Source organism: Cervus canadensis, chromosome 25 (assembly GCF_019320065.1).
Source record: "Cervus canadensis isolate Bull #8, Minnesota chromosome 25, ASM1932006v1, whole genome shotgun sequence".
Classification (NCBI taxonomy): Eukaryota; Metazoa; Chordata; class Mammalia; order Artiodactyla; family Cervidae; genus Cervus; species Cervus canadensis.
In genome coordinates, this window is record NC_057410.1 from 18,217,874 (window position 1) to 18,238,276 (window position 20,403).

A 20,403-nucleotide genomic window follows, 5' to 3' on the forward strand; every position below is an offset into this window, starting at 1 on the left:
TTGCATATGAACACACACTTAGTGTATGTGAGTTGGGTGGGACTAATCTACTCATCTTCAGAAGTGGGGCCTGTGACACAGGCCTTCCCCCTCAGGGCTTTTCTTGGGACTTTTGCTGGAACCATCCGTGGAGAGGAGTTTTCATCATTAGGATTCCTAGCTTTAGAGATCCTGGTGGTCATTTCTGCTATCTCATAAAGAAAGGTTATTGGAAAACAAAGGTAGTATGGAGGAAAGCAGTAGTTGAGAGACAAGGAGAAGATTTCTAATTACATTTTAACCCCTTCACCTGTTTCTGAAGCTGAACTGTCCCAGTTATGTGATCCAGTGACTCTTCATCCCACCTTTTATAATCACGTTTTGCTCCTCTATAAATAATTGCATCTAAATTACTGATCTAGCTGTGTTATATTCTGTGTAAAACTTTCAAGTACTTCTCCAGCAAGGGTTTTACTATTACATGTTAATGCCTAAATACTTCATGATCATTGTTGTGTACCACATATTACACCTATGGAATATGAAACAAAGAAATGAATTAACATTTAATACTTATAAATATGGGCTTCCCACGTGACGCTAAAGAACCTGCCTACCAATGCAGGAGGTATAAGAGATACCAGTTCGATCCCTGGGTTGGAAAGTTCCCTTGGAGGAAGGCATGGCAACCCACTCCAGCATTCTTACCTGGAGAATCCCATGGACAGAGGAGCCTGATGGGTTATAGTCCATGGGGTTGCAGAGTTGGACACAACTGAAGCATGCATTCATGTATGCACTCATAAATCTGTCCTATTATATGTGGCCATCTTTATGATAGGGACTTCCCTGGTGGCTCAGAGGGTAAAGCGTCTGCCTTCAATGCAGGAGACCTCGGTTAGATCCCTGGGTGGGGAAGATCCCCTGGAGAAGGAAATGGCAACCCACTCCAGTATTCTTGCCTGGAAAACCCCATGGATGGAGAAGCCTGGTGGGTTACAGTTCATGGAGTCACAAAGAGTCGGACATGACTGAGTGACTTTATGATAATCTGAAAATTGTAAACAGCAGTTCCAAAACAGTCACCTAGTCAAAAAAAAAAAAAAAACCCAAAAAACAAAAAAAAACTTCAAATAACAAATGAGTAAATAAGTGATTGCAGATAGAAAGAAAACATATCTGGTAAGACAGGCATTCTCTGATTGAATGCTTTCTCATTAGAAATAACCAGTCTATTACAGGGCTCAGTCCTTTTCTCTGAAACCCAGGAGTCAGAAAGTTTTAAAGCCAGAATTCCTCAGCTCCTGTAAGCTCCATTTTTTTTGCTCATCATTTGGATTCTGCTGTGTTTGACGCTTTCCTCAAACATTTGTTGATGCTTATGTGTCTGTTCATATTTGCATGTGAAGCACTTAAAAGCTAATCAGAAGCACGTACCAGTAACACTACCACCACCTTGTATCAGCTTGAGGGACTTTGTTGAAGGTTTCTTTTTTTTTTAGAGCCCAAATTTCCAGTGTCTGTCTTTTTATCCCAGGAAGGAAGAACTCCCTTCCCTGCCCCGCAACCTCCAGCTTCAGCTCCCTGGGGAGTGTTCTGGACATTGACAGGTGAAGGAGACTACAGGTATCATGGTTCAGCATGACTGGGGAGTGGCAGGGAGGGTCTTGGTGGCCTAACTGTTCTTTACACAAAAACTTTAAGTTATGCTTGTCCATTTGTTTGTGGGATAAAATATACATAAAATTTACCATTTTAAATAGTTTTAAGTATACAATTCAGTGGCATTAAGTACATTCACAATGTTGTGAAACCATCACCTGTATCGATACCTAAAACTTTTTCATCATCCCCAACAAAAATTCTGTACCCATTACTCAGCAACACTCACTTCCCCCTTCCTCTCAGTCCCTGGTAACCTAGATTCTACTATCTCTATGAATCTACCTATTTCAGGTACTTCATATAGGCAGAATCATATAATATTTTTCCGTTGGTGTTGTTTGTATCTTTTTATTTTTCAAATTAACTCAGGTTAAGTAAGTGGTCCAAGGCCAAATGCTCCAAGCGGGAACAAGGCCACAGAAATCTAGGTCTGTCTGTCAAGAGATTATAGTCCTTACTGTGCCATTACTACCTTGTCTATACGTATCCATACACAGGAGGTATTTTGTACTTGCCATTAAATCCAGAATGTTTTTTCATCCCATTAGGAATTCTCTGAAACATTTTAATGCTTTCTGATAATCATTTTGTATATATGTTTTGAATTTTAAATAATACATACCTTTGTACATAAATATTTGTATTTCTGACTAGAACCCTAGGATAAAATGTGATGTTGTTTTTGGTTCAAACAGTAGAACTTTAATAGTTGATACTTGTTAAATTACCCTTTAGAAATTAGCCAGTATATAAATATTCTTATGACATCTTCATCACCACTAATTTTTTTTTAGTTAGGTAAAAACTAATGTTGTACTGTTGGTAATAGATGTTTTGATAAAATACTTTCATTTACTATTTAAATTTTCTATATATTGTTTCTGTCACTAGTCTAGCATTCAGTCGTTTTGTCTGGTTTCCTCACTAAGATCTAGAACATGTTTTGCTGGAGAGGCGTTAACACCTGCCTTTATAGTTTTCAAAGTGGAAATGTTTTTATTGCTTTTAGTAACTAAAAACTAATCAATAGATATTCTTTTTAAAAGCACTCAATAGTAGAGAAATATGGCTTCCCTGATGGCTCAGTTGGTGAAGAGTCTGCCTGCTATGTGGGAGACCTGGATTTGATCCCCGGGTTGAGAAGATGAAAATGGCAACCCACTCCAGGATTCTTACCTGGAGAACTCCATGGACGGAGTAGCCTGGTGGGCTACAGTCCATGGGGTCACAAAGAGTCGAACACGATTGAGTGACTAACTGCAATAGTAGAGAAATAGAGAAAATAGAAAATTAAAGGCTTCATTCATAATGCCATTCCCATATAACTACCTGCAAAGGGTATGGGAAGATTTAGTCATAAATACAAAGAAAGATAAAACATGAAAAAAATAAGACAGCTATTGACTCTAGGAAAAATGTAATCATAGTATATTCATTAGCTCTGAAGTGAACAGTATTTCAAGAAGATCGTAAGACAAAAGCAGTAAGATATGGATTTAACCAAAAATTTTAACAGTCATATTGTGAAAGTGGAGGAGGGCAGAGGGGAGTATAGATTGAAAAGTCCTCCTACATTCCTTTATGGATTAAGTGGCAGAAATATATATATTTTATTTAGCAAGATGTATGTACACGTGAAAAGAAATAAAGAAGCTGGCTGGCTGCTTCTGGGGAATGGAACTTGATGCCAAAGACAGGACAAATTACTGCTGTTTGGCTACAAGCTTCTGAGAGCTACTTTATATTTTATGGGTGACTGCAATGTATCCAGATAGGGATAAAGCTAAAAGAACTAAGATAACAGAATACCTACATTTAAAAATAAAGGTCTCTTGAGAAAACTTTATTAACATGAGTAACAATAAATCACTCCAAACTTTCCACAGTCTTTATGAAGTTTTTGTTTTAAAGATGAAATTTATTTCAAAAGTTCTTATATAAACCAATCATGAATAAACTTTTACAATGAACTTCTCAAATCTTTTTACTATCTACCTTTCTGGCTCAGCTGGTAAAGAATACGCCTGCAATGCGGGAGACCTGGGTTCGATCCCTGGGTTTGGAAGATCCCTTGGAGAAGGGAAAAGCTACCCACTCCAGTATTTCTGGCCTGGAGAATTCCATGAACTGTGTAGTCCACGGGGTCACAAAGAGTCGGACACGACTGAGCGACTTTCACTTTCTTCTTGGGATAGCATTGTTATGATAGTATTACATTTTCTTTTTTATTCAAATGAACTATTTTAAAGATTAATGATTATTAGCAAATCTTGATGCAAGATAAACATGATACTATAAAATTACCACTTCCTATCAACTATCTAAAGTAAAAAAGTATTTGGTACTAAGTGTTCTTATGTTCAAATTCTAAAAGTAATTTTTAATCCCAAGGGAACTTGGTACTCCAAGACTTAAAAAAAACTTTTTAATGATATTTACATAATATATATATTTTTAATCACTAAGTTCCTCCTCATCACTGAAGTATGTGCTTTTCTTTATCCTTGGGCGTCTTGAATCATCTGATGTTGAAGGACCTCCTGAACTGGGTTTCCATTTTTTCTGTTCTTCTTCAATTTTGGCTTGCTGTAAAGGTTATTTGGAAAACAAACAAAACAAAAATCAGGAATCTGCTTAATATTTAATAATATTAAAATAATATTATTTCTCCTACCCCCAAGTTTTCTCCCAGTCTTACCATGTTACTCAGAATTAATCTGGGCAATTTCTATTAACAGGCATATGAAATGAAGCTTACTTGCCATTGCTGTTGGATGTGGGTACATCACATAAAATACTGAACTAATTAACTAAAAGGAAAAATGAATTGATGTATGCATTTATAATTTATAAACTACATTAAAACAAAATAGTTATATAAAATCATGAAGTTATACATTTTCTTCAAAAAATATTTCATATACTTGTATTAGAACCTTTAATGATCAAAAATGATTTTGGTTTTGTTTTAAAATGAAGCTTCTTTTAAAACAATATCTTTGATTTAATAAAATCTTTTCTGTTGGGGGCTAAACTCATTTTAATCAAATAGTTCTATTCAGTTCTATACTGAAAACAGATTATGATATTAAAAGTGTTGTGGGGCCCTTAAAATCTATAAAGAACCAATAGGAACTTTTCCATCACACTATTCTAAAGATCTTAAAGAAAGAGCCTATCTCCTAAGGTTTAGGGGCAAAGGGGAAAGACAGAGGATGTCATGAGGAGATGATTAATAAAGCAAGCAAGGAATATAAAACTATTAACTCAAAGGAGCTATGGCAGGTGCCTTTGAAAAAGAACTACTGAATACCTGGAAAGCTATAGCCTGACTGAGGCTGTCAAGAGCAGGATCTTCCCCTTCATCTTCACTTTCTTCTACTTCTTCACTAAATTATTAAAAAAATCAAAATGCAGTCAATAGTAAAAAGACAGAAGTGAATACACTTAATGTATTTGGTGAGAGTGGATATACATACATTTCTTCTTCTGGCTCAGGAGTTTTCTTTTTTTTCTTTTTCTCTTTCTTCTTTGGAGGTTCACGTTCTCCAAGCATATTTTTAGGACAGGCATAACTTAAGTGTCCACTTTCCTTTTGTTTCCCGTTAAGAAGGAAAGGAAGAAATAGTGCATTTATGTTAGTAACACAAAATAAGAAAAGATATACATTATGTATTATTAACAGAAACTTGGTGGTTCCTTAGGATTAAAATATTTTAGAACTTAAGAAAGAAATTGTTGCACAGGGAATATACACAAAAAAATTAAAACCCATTACTTTAATGTTTAAATGGAAGAGATTATGATATTGTAACTCCCAATAAAGAAGTATTTAAATCTTTTTCCTAAGAGTAAAAGAAGTGTTCTTCCCTCAAACATTTTTAAATGTCAAGATTCAGGATATAAAAATTCAAAATTTAAATGGACCATCTACCTTAAATGTAAAAATTTTAAGTTAGTATGATAAAATGGGGACAAAACTACTCCTAACTTCAATGATGTTAACAATCTCTTTTAAAAACAAATGGAAAATTTAAAGTCTTCCTCACTTTTCCTCTCAACTAATTTCATTTTGTTTAGTTCATACCTAGACTACACTAGCATTGCCCACTTATGGTAGCCATTTGTTATAATTCTCTTGTGGTTATTGAGATTTATTTGAACTGATACACACTGGATTGTGAATCAGCTGTTTGAATTGATACACACTGGATTGTGAAGACAGCAGGAAAAAATAATATAAAATATTATACTTTTAAAAATATTAATTACATAATTCAAATGATAATATTTTGAATAAAATATATTTAACTTTTACCCTGTTTATTGTTTTTTTAATGTGGCTATTAGAACATTTAAAATTACATTTGTAGCTTGCATATATTTGTATTTGACAGTGCTGAACTAGCTATAACATTAAAATGAGACATAACATTGTCTGAGTTGTAAAAGAAGACAATGAATCTGTATATTAGCTTACCAAAATAACTTTAAGAAGATTTATGTGAGAATGAGGGTGTGGGGAGAGACTGAGCCAGGATTAAAACAGCAGAAGAGCAAATTAATCATGCTTTTCAAGTACATTTTATAAAGCATCAAACCAACTGTGTACTTTTTATACCTGGGGACATGGCTAAACCCAAAAGGTGTTATTATTAAGGCACTGCATTGTCAAACTACTATAGAAATGCAAAAACTTATGGGTCACTAAAATCTTTCAGACAATAATGTAAGTAATTAGCCTTAACACTTTTTAATCTAACAACTTCCAAAGATTTAGAAACTGGAGAAAATACCACTCTAGATTACCCAACTCAGATGGTCTTTACATCATACTATATTTCAACTGAATTTACTTATATGAGTCTACATTCCCAAAGTGAAACTTTTATAACTCGATTTTAGCCATCCAGAAGTTCTGGAGAACACAAATAAAACATCGATGTGAAAAACACCTTCAAGTAAATAATGGAAAATTATATTGCTTTAGGTATACTCACCCCACATTCATAACACTTAGATTTATCAAAGTAGTTTCGTCTTCGGATGAACTCAGCTGCTCTTCCATTGTCAATAGCAATGCTTGCTTTTATCACTCTACCAAATAACTGGACCAGAGAAAAATGTAAATGCAGAAGGATGTTATCTCATTGAAACCTAAAACTACAGTTACTGGATTTCATTTCCTGAAGTTTTCAATTCTATTTTATTTTTTTATATTATTTTAGCAAATGCCCAGGTGGGCATGGCAAATTCTTTCCTGTAGAATAGATTTTTATTCCTTATATTCTACCAGTGTTTTGGGAACCCAGTACAGGACCTACTGATATTCATCAGACTCTATCATCCACTGCATCCCCACATTTTTAGCCTGGTTTGAACACAGACTTTTGATTAAAAACCTTCCTGGGAATGAATGGCTTACCTGTTTGTTGTTTATTGCCCTGGTACAGTTTTGTGCAGAGTCTTTATCCAAAAATAAAATAAATGCAACCCCTTTACTCCTCCTGGTATCTTTATCTTTCATTATAGTAACCCTTAAAGCATAAACAAATAGCCAGTTAAAAATGAGGCAGCAATAGATAAAACATACGAATAAATTCTTGAAATGAGAAACTGTGATACTAACACAAGTGAACACAGCTATGATTAGGAGTATCTGATAAATCAAACATTAATCGGAAGTTGCGAATGAAGTAAAGAGATTACAGAGACAATGGAATCTTGAAGCTTAAGCATAATTCCTCTTCTCTACTGACTCCCTCACTCTGCAGGAAAAAAACAAAACTGAGGTATTCTTTTCTGCACAAAAAGTAAAGTGATTTACTCAAAAATTTTTTCTGGTTTTAGAATAAAACTATATTCTTAATATTATTTAAAAGAATCTCCAGTTCTGTGCTTCTCAGCCATTCTACCCAAAGTATCTAAATGGTATGGATAGTGACAAGAGCTCAGAGCCTGCTCTTTCTCCTCGTCCTTCATCCATCCCTAGTCCTGTTGGCCCCTGCTCATCATATATCATTAAATACAGTTTAAGCAACAATATTCAACAGGGCCCTTTGGAGAAATGGCTGATTTGAAGGCTGGGAGAGGCTATGTACAAGATGAACTTGGAACATCTTGTTACGCCAGAAAGGAAGCACTTGAAAATAAAAGTGATGATGGGTCAAGGCACAAGAACAGAGAAGCCAGCTGAAGGGAGAGTCCCCTGGCCAAATCTAGGACAATCTGAGTACCAAAATAATTAAATACAGTAAGGAATTACACACCACCTAAGGAAGGGATTTTTAAGTCCACGCTGATAATAAATAAATAAACGGGGAGAAAGGAGGGCTCCCGCGTATAGCACAGTGCCAGGGGATGACTGATGACTGCACGGAGGGCCAGCGCTAGAAGAGCACCACCTGAAACGATCACAGTGAAGACCGGGTCAGGCAAGAACCATCAACAAATGCTAGGTCTCAAATGAAATTTTTATATGAAACAAGATGTTTGCATTGTCTGAAGTGTCTCCCATTGATTGCTTATTAGTTGCAAAACGGAAAAATAATTATACAGCGGAGAAGTTCGTTAAACCTTGACTGAGTGATCAAAATTAGTATCACTGATGAGGTAGATGGATGCTGTTATGAATCCAGAGTGACACCTTCAGAGTACATCATCTATAGAGTATACCTGCCAAGACTACATAACCCCCATATAATCATGAGGCAACATCAAGAAAACACATGGGTTAGAGCTGTATTATTTATAAATGTTTCAGACTAAAGGAGGCTAAAAAGATATGACAGTAAAAATCAACACCTAACTCTAGACTGGATTCTGCACTATAGGTGAAAAATTCTATGTGGGATATTATTAGGTCAATTGACAAAACTGGAACATGGACAATTGATTCAACAAAAGTACTGCATCAGGATAAATTTATGAGTTTGGTTAACTGTACTGCGGCTATATAATATATAACCCTAATGTATTTTTAGGAAATACACAATGAAGTACTATATCTAGGAGTAAAGGGTGATGATGTTTATAACACCCTAAAATGACTCACAAAAACAAACTGTGTTTGTGTGTATGTATACACATATACACATAAACACACACGCATATAGGCATATATACATGTGTGTTTGGTTGTGTCTGACGCTTTGTGACCCCATGGACTGTAGCATGCCAGGCTCCTCTCTCCATGGAATTTTCCAGGCAAGAATACTGGAGTGGGTTGTCATTTCCTATTTCAGGGGATCTTTCTGACCCAGGGATCAAACCCGAGTTCCTTGCATCTCCTGCACGGGTAGGTGGGTTCTTTACCACTGCTCCAACCTGGGAAGCCATACATATACACACACACATATATACACATATACACACACACATATATATATACATATACACACACATATGTATACATACACACACACACATATATATACATACACACACACACATATATATATACATGTACACACACCCATATACATACCCATACATGAACACACATTGGGGAGAGAATACAAATGATAAAATAAATGGGGTAAAATGTTAACAATAAGTGAATCTGGGTAAGGGATATTTTGGTGTTTTTTGTACTATTTTTGTAACTTATAAATTTGAGATTATTTCCAAATAGCAAAAAAGAGACAATATTTAAGACAAAGCTTAATAATTTTCTAAAAACTAAATTAACAGGAAAACAGACAAGAGGATATGAATGAATAAACAAACAGAAATTTTATTTAATATTACATTTCACATATTAAATTTTATTTTATTTAGGTTTGGGTTTTTAGGTACCTATAGTCTCTGGAATGAAATTGGTAAAAAGATACCTCTATATTAAGAAAAGCGATGTCTTATTTCATTAAAAAAATAACTTACAATAACTTAGGGAAAAATGGGCAACTAAAATGGTTTACTTTCTCAAAGGCAGCATGTGTTTATTCATTGGGTTTAGAAGGAAAGAAGTCAAGTATTCGACGAAGCTCAAGTTTAGACTAATTTTCTGCAAAGACACACCAGTTATTGAACATAACAAACTTTTTAACCCATTTTTTAAAAAAGTGTGAAGTAAGACGTTGCTTTAACTTTTAAAAAATTCATAATGTTTCTGGAGGTCAGTTAAAGTCATAAACTAATTTTTTGAAAGTACTATTTTGGAAGCGTTAGCTTTCTAAATCATCCTCTATTAATAATCTCTCTCCTCCATCCTCTCTTCTATTCCTACTGCTCTTTTTCTTGTCCATAGTGGCATTACTGTTTCCATTGTCTATTCTTACTGGTTCCCTTGATGTTAATTCCTGCTCCTATGCTAGTGGAAGAGTATTCTACTTAAGGAATAAATAAAATCACTTATTCCCGCGCTTAAATGTTTTTGCTTCTTCAAACTGCCTATTCTTTGGTCCAGCAACCAATAACCTTTATGACTACAGCTCCCACCTCCCTCATCTTTCACCGCTCCTCACCTGCCCACTGTAAGGCTGAGCCACAGGAAGGCACTCAGTGTTTACGGAGCATAGCCTGAACTTCCCCCTAAACTGGTGCCTCTGTTCACGTGGCTTCTACCCTCTTTAAATTCTCAATCGTTGCCCCTAAAATTTTACTAATTTGTCAGGGTTCAGAATGTATCAGTTCTTAAAATTCTTTAATTGCCTGTCTCTGCTGAAATCTGTAAACACTGCCTCACCTTCCCTATTAAAAGAGTTTTTTCTTTTGCAGTAATGACAAGTCTTTATGTTTGGATACATGTGATGGAATTTTCACTTTATTAATTTGCCAGCTACCTCTTTAAGCTTTATCTATAAAATGCTCCTTTCAGCTCACCTATTTTGATTGAGAAACTAGCTTCTCAAAAGCATGTATCCATTTGTTTGTTCATAAGGCCACCCAGTCCTTCCATTAGCCTCAAGCACAAGTAGTAAGCACTGGCAGCAGGACAAGGTTTTTACCCTCAGGAAAAAACTGACAGTCTAGAGGTGGAGAGAGACCTATAAACCAACTAAAATACATTATTTTGACAGAATTACCTTCTATGATAACAGAAAAGTAATTATATCAAGGAATTGAAAGGACAAACCTAGGATTTATTCCCATGTCCCTGGCATGGGAGAAAAGGTAGATGGTGGCACCATTTCCTGATATAAGGTAGAGGATGTACTCATTTAAGCACATACAGTGAAGTAGACACTATTCTGGGAAACCTGGGTGCCATCTGTAACACCTCCTTCTCATTCACCCAACCATTATATACAAAATAAGTATATCACTAAGCATCACCCATTCTTCTGCCTAATGATCTCTCAAGTCTGACCAGTTTCTACCTCTGCACCTGTGTCCTTTTAGTCTAGATTTCTTCCCAGGGCTACTGTTATATCTTTTGACTGGTTTCCCTGCATCTGCTCATGTTCCCCTCCAATCCAGTCTCCACACTGAAGTTGGATGGAACAAGCTTCTAAAACTTCAAATCACGTCACTCCTCCAATTAAAATTATTTAAGAGACTCTTGGGGTTCTTCAAGGAACCTGCTTCTGGACCCAGCTTATGCTTTCTCCCTCTTGCTCGCTCATCTCAAGTCACACTGGCTGTTTCACGATCTCAGTTTATTTTTTCTTGCCAGAGGGTCTTTGAGGGCCTTTGCACAAGCATTCCCTCTACCTGAAATGTTCTTCTCATTCTTTTTACCTACTTATACTCAGCCTCTAGGTTTCAACTCAAAGGATACTGTTTGTAAAACTACTCTGATTCTCTAGACTAGATCATGTCTTCCCTGCTTATAGGTGCTTATAACTCTGTGTCTAGGACTTCCCTGGTGGCTCAGATGGTAAAGCATCTGTCTACAATGCAGGAGACCCGGGTTCGATCCCTGAGTTGGGAAGATCCCCTGGAGAAGGAAATGGCAACCCATTCCAGTATTCATGCCTGGAAAATCCCATGGACCGAGGAGCCTGGTGGGCTACAGTCCATGGGGTCGCAAAAAGTCGTACACGACTGCATGACTTCACTAACTCTGTGTCTAACTTCATAGCATTCTCATGGCTAACAATTATGTATTGACATGGAAATTTATTCAGTGATTCTGACAGGGAAAAATCAAGAAAAGGTAATGGGAAGGTAAAGGAACAGGCTGGAATCAAGCCTTGTCTTCACTGCTAACTGGCAATATGATTTTAGGTTTACAGGCTTCAGTTTTGTCAATTGTAATATCAGGATAATAGCAGTGTTTACCTTAAAAGATAGTTGTGAGACTTTAATGAGATAATTTATGTAAAGATATTAGAACAATAAGGCTTCCCAGGTGGCACAGTGGTAAAAAATTCACCTGCCAATGCAGGAGATGTAGGAGACGTAGGTTCAATCCCTGGGTTGGCAAGATCCCTTGGAATGGGAAATGGCAACCCACTCCATTATACTTGCCTGGAAAATTCCATGGACAGAAGAGTCTGGCGGGTTAGTCCATGGGGTCGCAATAAGAGTCAGACATGACTGAGTGCACGCGCATGCGTGCGCACACACACACACGCATGCACACACAGACACACACAATTAGAACAATGCCTAGCATGTGCTCATTGTTTCATATCATTATTATTAGTGTTCTGATTGATAATGATCACTGTTTGAAATTCTGAAGACCTCAAAACTGACCTAGTAATATTTCTGATGCTTTTTTTTTTTAACGGGGAAGTAATTTTAAAAGATGTTAACTTCAGGATGCAGATGAACTTCAACTGTTTAACATACATTTATCAAAAACTAAACAAAAACAAGCAGTCAAGATAAATATGCTCTAAATTCATGGCATTTTAAATATGACTTTAAATTTATGCTAAAACATATATTAGTTATAAGATAGATTAACACTATCTTGTTTTTACTTTATACTCTCATTAACCCTGCCTAGTTCAAGAGTCAGTGGTGTTTGTTTTTACATTGTTTGACAAATAATAATCCACTTATAGTATACTTGCTAACATACCTTCTACTACCTGATATTTATATTTAATCTGAGCTTTTATGTCTTATATTGGATAACAGAATCAGTTTTAGTTCTTAATAATATGGTATAAAATTACATTAATAATAATAACATAAATAATAATAACTAATAACTAAATAATAACATAAAGGACTACCATGAAATCATTAACTACAGGCATGTATCTATATAGTACATGGAAAGCTATTTACAATATGTCAAGTTAAAAAAAGGAAACAAAGTTGCATGCATAGAATTGAGTCTTTTAAAATTTGTCTATAGATATTTATATATATTAAAAAATTAAATACACATAAAATGTTAACAGTAGTATTTTTATTCTTTTTTATATCAAATATCTGTTTTATAAAAATATAGTAAATCTACTTTCATTAAGAAAATAATGGAGAAGAAAATTAAGATAGACTTAAATGAAGTTTTAGAATCTTATATACTTACTTTACAACTTTGCCATACTTGGAAAATATCTGAAACAAAAGACCACATAATGATTTGCAATTTGATTTAAAATCATAAAAAACACATTAAGTTTTCAGGCTGTATATACTGACCACATCCTTTATTGTAGTTTACGAAAACCTTTAGCCTCTAGTAAGTAAGGCAGGCCGTAGAAGATATATTTTTTAGTACTCGAATAATACTCTTTTTGTCTATTGGCATCACAGGTATTTAGTTACCTTAATTCTTAAATTTCTGACCAAACAGTATAAGGGAAAAAAAACCAACACTCTTCCTGTGTGGTAGGTTGAAGGCACACACCGCACAGCTACAGTTCCTACGGTGTATCCCTGACAACTGTCAGCCCCTCCACAGCTCCAGAGAAACCCTGGGCTTTCATGACCAATGTTGTAGAATAGCACTGTTCCCAACTTACCCCGCCACCCCATCAAGCAATCACTATGTCAGAAGACAGATCCTTCCTTAGACTGCTTATAAAATAAAAAGTTTCTATATTGAAAAAATTGATTCCCATCAGCCTACTTCTTCTGCCCACCCTAATATATTGGTGGCACTTTACCGTTGGCCCTTCCTTCCCTTTTACATCTATCTCTTCACTCTAGGCAATCTCATCTATTTCTACTGCTTCAGCCAGTACCCATATACTGATAGCTCCTGTTTATTATATAACACTTTGTAGAAGAGTCTTTTACGATACATTAATATCTGTAAGAAATAACAATAATAAATGTTTGAGTTCTATAATTAACTTGTGTAACCCTGGGCCTTCCCGAGCGGCTCAGGTGAAGAAGCTGCTTGCAATACAGGAGACCCAGGTTTGATCTCTGGGTCTGGAAGATCCCCTGAAGAAAGGAATGGCTGGCTACCTATTCTAGTATTCTTGCCTGCCTGGAGAATTCCATGGACAAAGGAACCCGGTGGGCTATAGTCCATGGGTTGCAAAGAGTTGGACAAGACTGAGTGACTAAAACTTTCACTTCAACCCTGGAACACAGTATAACTAGATTGCAGTGTTAGTAATACTGGAGATCAATAAAGAGTTTTCTTTTCTTTTTTTTGGTTTGCTTTTCATTTCTTTCTTTAAAAAACTACTTTATTAAAGGATAGCTGATTTACAATGTTGTGTTAAGTTTCTGGTGTGCATACACACACACACACATTCTTCTCCATTTAGGTCTATTACAGGATATTGAATATAGTTTCCTGTGCTGTACAGTTAAGACCTTGTTGTTTATCCATTCTATACATAGTGGTTTGTATCTGCTAGTCTCAAATTACCAATCAATCCCTTCTTCCCTTTGGCAACCATCAAGTTTGTTCTCTATGTCTGTGAGTCTGCTTTTGTTTTGTAGGTTAAGTTCATTTGTGTCATATTTAGATTCTAAATGTAAGTGAAATTTTATGGTATTTGTCTTTCTCTTCCTGATTTACTTCACTTAGTAGCATCTCTAGGGTCATCCATGTTGCTGCAAATGGCACTGTTTTATTCTTTTCATGGTTGAGTAGTATTCCACACACACACACACCTCACATCTTCATCTATTTATCTGTTGATAGACATGTAGATTGTTTCCATGTCTTGGCTATAGGTAATAGTACTGCTATGAACATAGAGGTGCATGTATTTTTTCAAACTATAGTCTTGTCTGGATATATACCCAGGACTGGGATTGTGGGATCCCTATGGTAACTCTTATTTTCAGTTTTTTGAAAGTGAAAGTGAAGTTGCTCAGTCACATCCAACTCTTTGAGACCCCGTGGACTGTAGCCCGCCAGGCTCCTCCGTCCATGGGATTCTCCAGGCAAGAATACTGGAGTCGGTTGCCATTTTCTTCTCCAAGAGTTCTTCTTGACCCAGGGATCGAACCCAGGTCTCCCGCATTGCAGGCAGACGCTTTAACCTCTGAGCCAGCAGGGAAGCCCAATAATATACTATAGTCAACTGCCCCAGGCACCGCTGGGATATGTCCATATTGTTTTCCATAGAAGCTACACCAATTTACATTCCCACCAATGATGTAGGAGGGTTCCTTTTGTTCTACACTCTCTCTAGCATTTACTGTTTGTAGACTTTTTCAGTTCAGTTCAGTCGCTCAGTTGTGTCCGACTATTTGTGACCCCATGAATTGCAGCACACCAGGCCTCCCTGTCCATCACCAACTCCCGGAGTTTACTCAAACTCATGTCCATCGAGTTGGTGATGTCATCCAGCCATCTCATCCTCTGTCGACCCCGTCTCCTCCTGCCCCCAATCCCTCCCAGCAGCAGGGTCTTTTCCAGTGAGTCAACTCTTTGCATGAGGTGGCCAAAGTATTGGAGTTTCAGCTTCAGCATCAGTCCTTCCAATGAACACCCAGGACTGATCTCCTTTGGGATGGACTGGTTGGATCTCCTTGCAGTCCAAGGGACTCTCAAGAGTCTTCTCCAACACCACAGTAGACTTTTTAATGATGGTCATTCTGACTGGTGTGAGGTGGTGTTTCATGTAGTTATTTTCATTTCTCTAATAATCATCAATGTTTAGATCTTTTCATTCATGTGCCTATTGGCCACCTGTATGAAGGACCGTTTTCTATATAATATTTTCTAATGGCATCTCACTTCACTCAGAGTCCTTATCATTATTCATTATCTTACCATTATGCAAGTCCTATAAGGTACTGTAAGTCCTATAAGTCCTGAATGTGCTTGCCTCTGACTGCCCTCTTCTCTCCACTTTATTTACTGTCTGACTGAAATTCTTGTCCTCCTGAGACATCTGCACAGCTGCCTCTTATTTCCTTCATGTCTTAATCAAAAGTCACCTTCCTAAAGTAAAATTTCACCCCTAAACTAACATTTAGTAACCCTTTCCTGCTTTATTTTTCCCCTTAGCACCTAACACCTTAGCATTAATTTAGTTATCTATTTTTGACAAATATCATTTGAATTTTTTATATTTCAAATTGTTTCTCTATCTTGCTGTACTTTGAGTGCCAGAAGAGATTTTCATCTTTTTGTTCACTCATGTGTTCCTAGTACCTGGAACAATGTTCTGTGGCACACAGTAAGTATTCAATAAAGAGAGAGATGTCTCTATTTGATACAAGGAAGGAAACTAAAGTTTGTTTTCTCTGTTCTTCCAGACTCAAGCTGTCTTAATTAACTAATCAAGTACTATGTATCAAATCTTTCACTTTCATCAAGAGGCTCTTTAGTTCTTCACTTTCTGCCATAAGGGTGGTGTCATCTGCATATCTGACGTTACTGATATTTCTCCCAGCAATCTTGATTCCAGCTTGTGCTTCATCTAGCCTAGTGTTTCTCATGATGTACTCTGCACATAAGTTAAACAAGCAGGGTGACAATATACAGCCTTGACGTATTCCTTTTCCTATTTGGAATCAGTCTGTTGTCCCATGTCCAGTTCTAACTGTTGCTTCCTGATCTGCATACGGATTTCTCAAGAGGCAGGTCAGGTGGTCTGGCATTCCCATCTCTTTCAGAATTTTCCACACTTTATTGTGATCCACACAGTCAAAACGCTTTGCCATAGTCAATAAAGCAGAAATAGGCGTGTTTCTGGAATTCTCTTGCTTTTTCGATGATCCAGCGGATGTTGGCAATTTGATCTCTGGCTCCTCTGCCTTTTCTAAAACCAGCTTGAACATCTGGAAGTTCACGGTTCACTTATTACTGAAGCCTGGCTTGGAGAATTTTGAGCATTACTTTACTAGTTTATGAGATGAGTGCAATTGTGCAGTAGTTTGAGCATTCTTTGGCATTGCCTTTCTTTGGGACTGGAATGAAAACTGACCTTTTCCAGTCCTGTGGCCACTGCTGAGTTTTCCAGATTTGTTGGCATATTGAGTGAAGCTCTTACACAGCATCATCTTTTAGGATTTTAAAGAGCTCAACTGGAATTCCATCACGTCCACTAGCTTAGTCCATAGTGATGCTTCTTAAGGTCCACTTGACTTCGGACTCCAGGATGTCTGGCTCTAGCTGAGTGATCACACCATCGTGATTATCTGGGTCATGAAGATCTTTTTTGTACAGCTCTTCTGTGTATTCTTGCCACCTCTTCTTAATATCTTCTGCTTCTGTTAGGTCCATACCATTTCTGTCCTTTACTGAGCCCAACTTTGCATTAAATGTTCCCTTGGTATCTCTAATTTTCTTGAAGAGATCTTTAGTCTTTCCCATTCTATTGTTTTCCTCTATTTCTTGATGAAAGTGAAGAGGAGAGTGAAAAAGTTGGCTTAAAGTTCAACATTCAGAAAACTAAGATCATGGCATCCAGTCCAGTCCCATCACTTCAAGGCAAATAGATGAGGAAACAGTGGAAACAGTGGCAGACTTAAGATAGCATATTAAAAAACAGAGACACTACTTTGTCAACAAAGGTCCGTCTAGTCAAGGTTATGGTTTTCCCAGTAGTCATGTATGGATGTAAGAGTTGGACTATAAAGAAAGCTGAGCACTGAAGAATTGATGCTTTTGAACTGTGGTGTTGGAGAAGACTCTTGAGAGTCCCTTGGACTGCAAGGAGATCCAACCAGTCCATCCTAAAGTAGATCAGTTCTGAATATTCATTGGAAGGACTAATGCTGAAGCTCCATTACTTTGGCCACCTGATTCAAAGAACTGACTCATTTGAAAAGACTCTGATGCTAGGAAAGACTGAAGGTGGGAGAAGGGGACGACAGAGAATGAGATGGTTGGATGGCTACACTGACTGAACGGACATGAGTTTGAGTAAACTCCAGGTGTTGGTGATGAATAGGGAGGCCTGGTGTGCTGCAGTCCATGGGGTCGCAAAGAGTCAGACACAACTGAGCAACTGAACTGAACTGATGTATCACCTATGCAGCATCTCTCTACTGTAGTTAACATCTACCCTAAGTAGCAGAGAAAAGAGGGCACACTTGGAAGATAGGACTCATGTCATCCCTGGAAATCCCTCTCAACCATCAATCTGCAGAATAGACAAAGCAGGAAATTTTGTTCTCTGTAAGGTAAGGAGGATAAAGAATATGTTGGAAAAGATTTCTTTTTCTCTTTTCATCACCCTATTGTGAATTGAAAACAAACTTTATTAAACTGTTAAGTTCTTGCCACATATTAAATTAAGATATACTTTCAGAATTGGAGGGTTAGGAAAAGGATCTGTTTTGCTTCCATCAGCTCTTTCTTCCAAAACCTCCACCCTACTACCAGCTTCAAAAGTCAAGTAAGCAAGCAGGAAAAATCAGCTTCATTATGCTAGTAGTGTCTTTTGTGCTTTTTAAAAACAAAACCAAAAAAAGAAAACAACAAACTTGTTATTCTCTATAAAGCACTGGAGATTTTCTTTGGAAATAACAAGTGTCTAATTTTTTTCACTTATGTTTGCAATAGAGGTCTTTGGTATTAATCATTAAAAGTGCATTTTAATGTATTTAGTAAGAATACTGTCTAAGAGAACTGCTTGCTTAAGCCATATTTGTATCTCTAATACAGAATTCAGTAGATAATAGTACTAATATAGCAACTTACCCGATATAAGTCATTGTTGGTCAGGGAAAAGGGCAGATTGGATACATACACTGTGCTTTTACTTGGGGCCAATCCGCCACTCATTTCTAAAAAACAAAGAAACAAATTAACCCAGAAGCAATCTAAAACAGGTATTCTCCCTTCCAAATAAAGCCAACAGTATAGGCAAACGACAAATTTACACAATTTTTCTTACTTCTTAGTAATAGTCAGTGAGCTTATGGTGAACGATGTCAGATTCATGATCTCCAAAGATTTAGCTTCGGGATCAGGGACAAGGGTTGATCACTTAGAGCCTTTGTGTCACAGAAGTTTTATTACAGTGGAAAAAGTACAGAGAAAGCTTCTGACATAGACATCAGATGGGGGAAGAAGAATGCTCCCCTTGCTAGTTTTATTAAAGCCTCATATACTTTTACCAGACCCACTTCCACAACCTATGTCTTAAGATGACAAGATTAGTCAGAAGGTTCTTGTTAAGGAGAAACATGTCCTCGAGCAAGATACATTGTTGTTACATAATCATTAGTACAGAGTTTAAGGAAAAGCATACAAATGAATTGTTTTGTTGTGTAAGCATTAGCTTTGGGCTTAAAACAAGTTAAAGACCGTTGTCATAAAAACTCAGAGTTTAAGGAAAAAAAGTTTTATATGACTAAGACAAAGCAATGTAGAAAAAAGACTTTGTCCTTTTCTCCTCTTCAAGAGCCCTGAGACTCCTTAACCTACCTAAGAATTGGCTCAGGAACAATGACTCTGGCTGGGTGAATTAAGGAATTGCTTTGCTCCAGACACCACTTAAAACATTCTTTACACTAACCCTTTCAGTGATGGCATATGGTGTGAATGAAGAGGTGAGTTTCAAACAAATGAGATAAAAACTCTGAGGCTCTTCTTAATCTCTCATCAGGCTAAGAGCAAGACAGTGCTTTCAGATACACCTAATACCTTGCCCACCCATGTGAGAAAAAGCCTGGGAGGGCAGGAAGAACCTTAGCCACTGATTTTCACTGATTTGGCTGGGTGCCTTTTTGATTGTCTTAATATTTTTCTCTGGAGCAGTGCTAAGAAGAAATTTTACCCTCACATTATGATGTAATTAAAGTTCTCTCAAATCACTAATTTCGCATTTTATCGCTAAATTATGAAATGATACATTTTATCATTTGAATAATTTTCAGTGTCCTGAAGGGTACTGGCCTGTACATGTATTTTTAAGTTTACAAGTAATACCTGTAACTCATTTTCATATCGTATATTGCAAAGTCAGCAAGTCACCTGTGAGAATTATACCAGATTCAACCAAGTTTATATTTTCGATTTAAAAAGCGTGTGTGGTGTGTACTAAAGATCACAAATTGCAAAATAATGATTCTAAGGCATCCTTATTCGCGATGTGATAGGAAAATCGCTTGATGATTGGAATGTTCTGGGGGACAACTTCAGGAACCTAGCACGATAGGTCGCTTTTTCAAAGCTTCCAACTGAAACCTTTCACACGTTAGCCGTTCTGCTGAGAACGGTGAGGGCAGGTAAAGGTCCTGAGATAAAAAGGGTGGCAGAAGAAAGGGGCAAACGTTTCCGGAACCTTGTTCTGGAAAGCAGCCCGCAAGGAGCAAGGCCGCAACGGGAGAGGCGTTTACCTTCAAGTGGGGCGGGCCCGGGGGATAGGGCCAGAAGAGCGCGAGCCCTCAGCTCACTTGGGGCTCAACCCCGACCGTTCGTCGCTCCTTGCAGCTGCCTCGGCATCACGGGTCCCGGGAAGGGTCAGGCGCAAGAGACGAGAA

General features: G+C 37.1%; 1 protein-coding gene across 2 annotated transcripts; it reads right to left on the minus strand.

Moving 5' to 3' along the window:
• Positions 1-3,458: 3,458 nt before the first annotated feature.
• On the minus strand, positions 3,459-20,398 carry ZCRB1 (zinc finger CCHC-type and RNA binding motif containing 1). Of its 2 annotated transcripts, XM_043446364.1 has the most exons (9): positions 20,260-20,398; positions 18,617-18,702; positions 13,079-13,107; positions 7,914-8,048; positions 7,070-7,181; positions 6,645-6,752; positions 5,124-5,236; positions 4,958-5,033; positions 3,459-4,230 (listed from the first exon to the last, which is right to left on the minus strand). In XM_043446364.1, exons 2-9 carry the CDS (start codon positions 18,698-18,700, stop codon positions 4,099-4,101), a joined length of 789 nt encoding a protein of 262 aa, XP_043302299.1. In that variant the 5' UTR covers positions 18,701-18,702; positions 20,260-20,398; the 3' UTR covers positions 3,459-4,098. The 2 variants fall into 2 exon arrangements, with proteins under 2 accessions (XP_043302299.1, XP_043302300.1); XM_043446365.1 differs by lacking the exon at positions 7,914-8,048.
• Between the last annotated feature and the right edge of the window lie 5 nt (positions 20,399-20,403).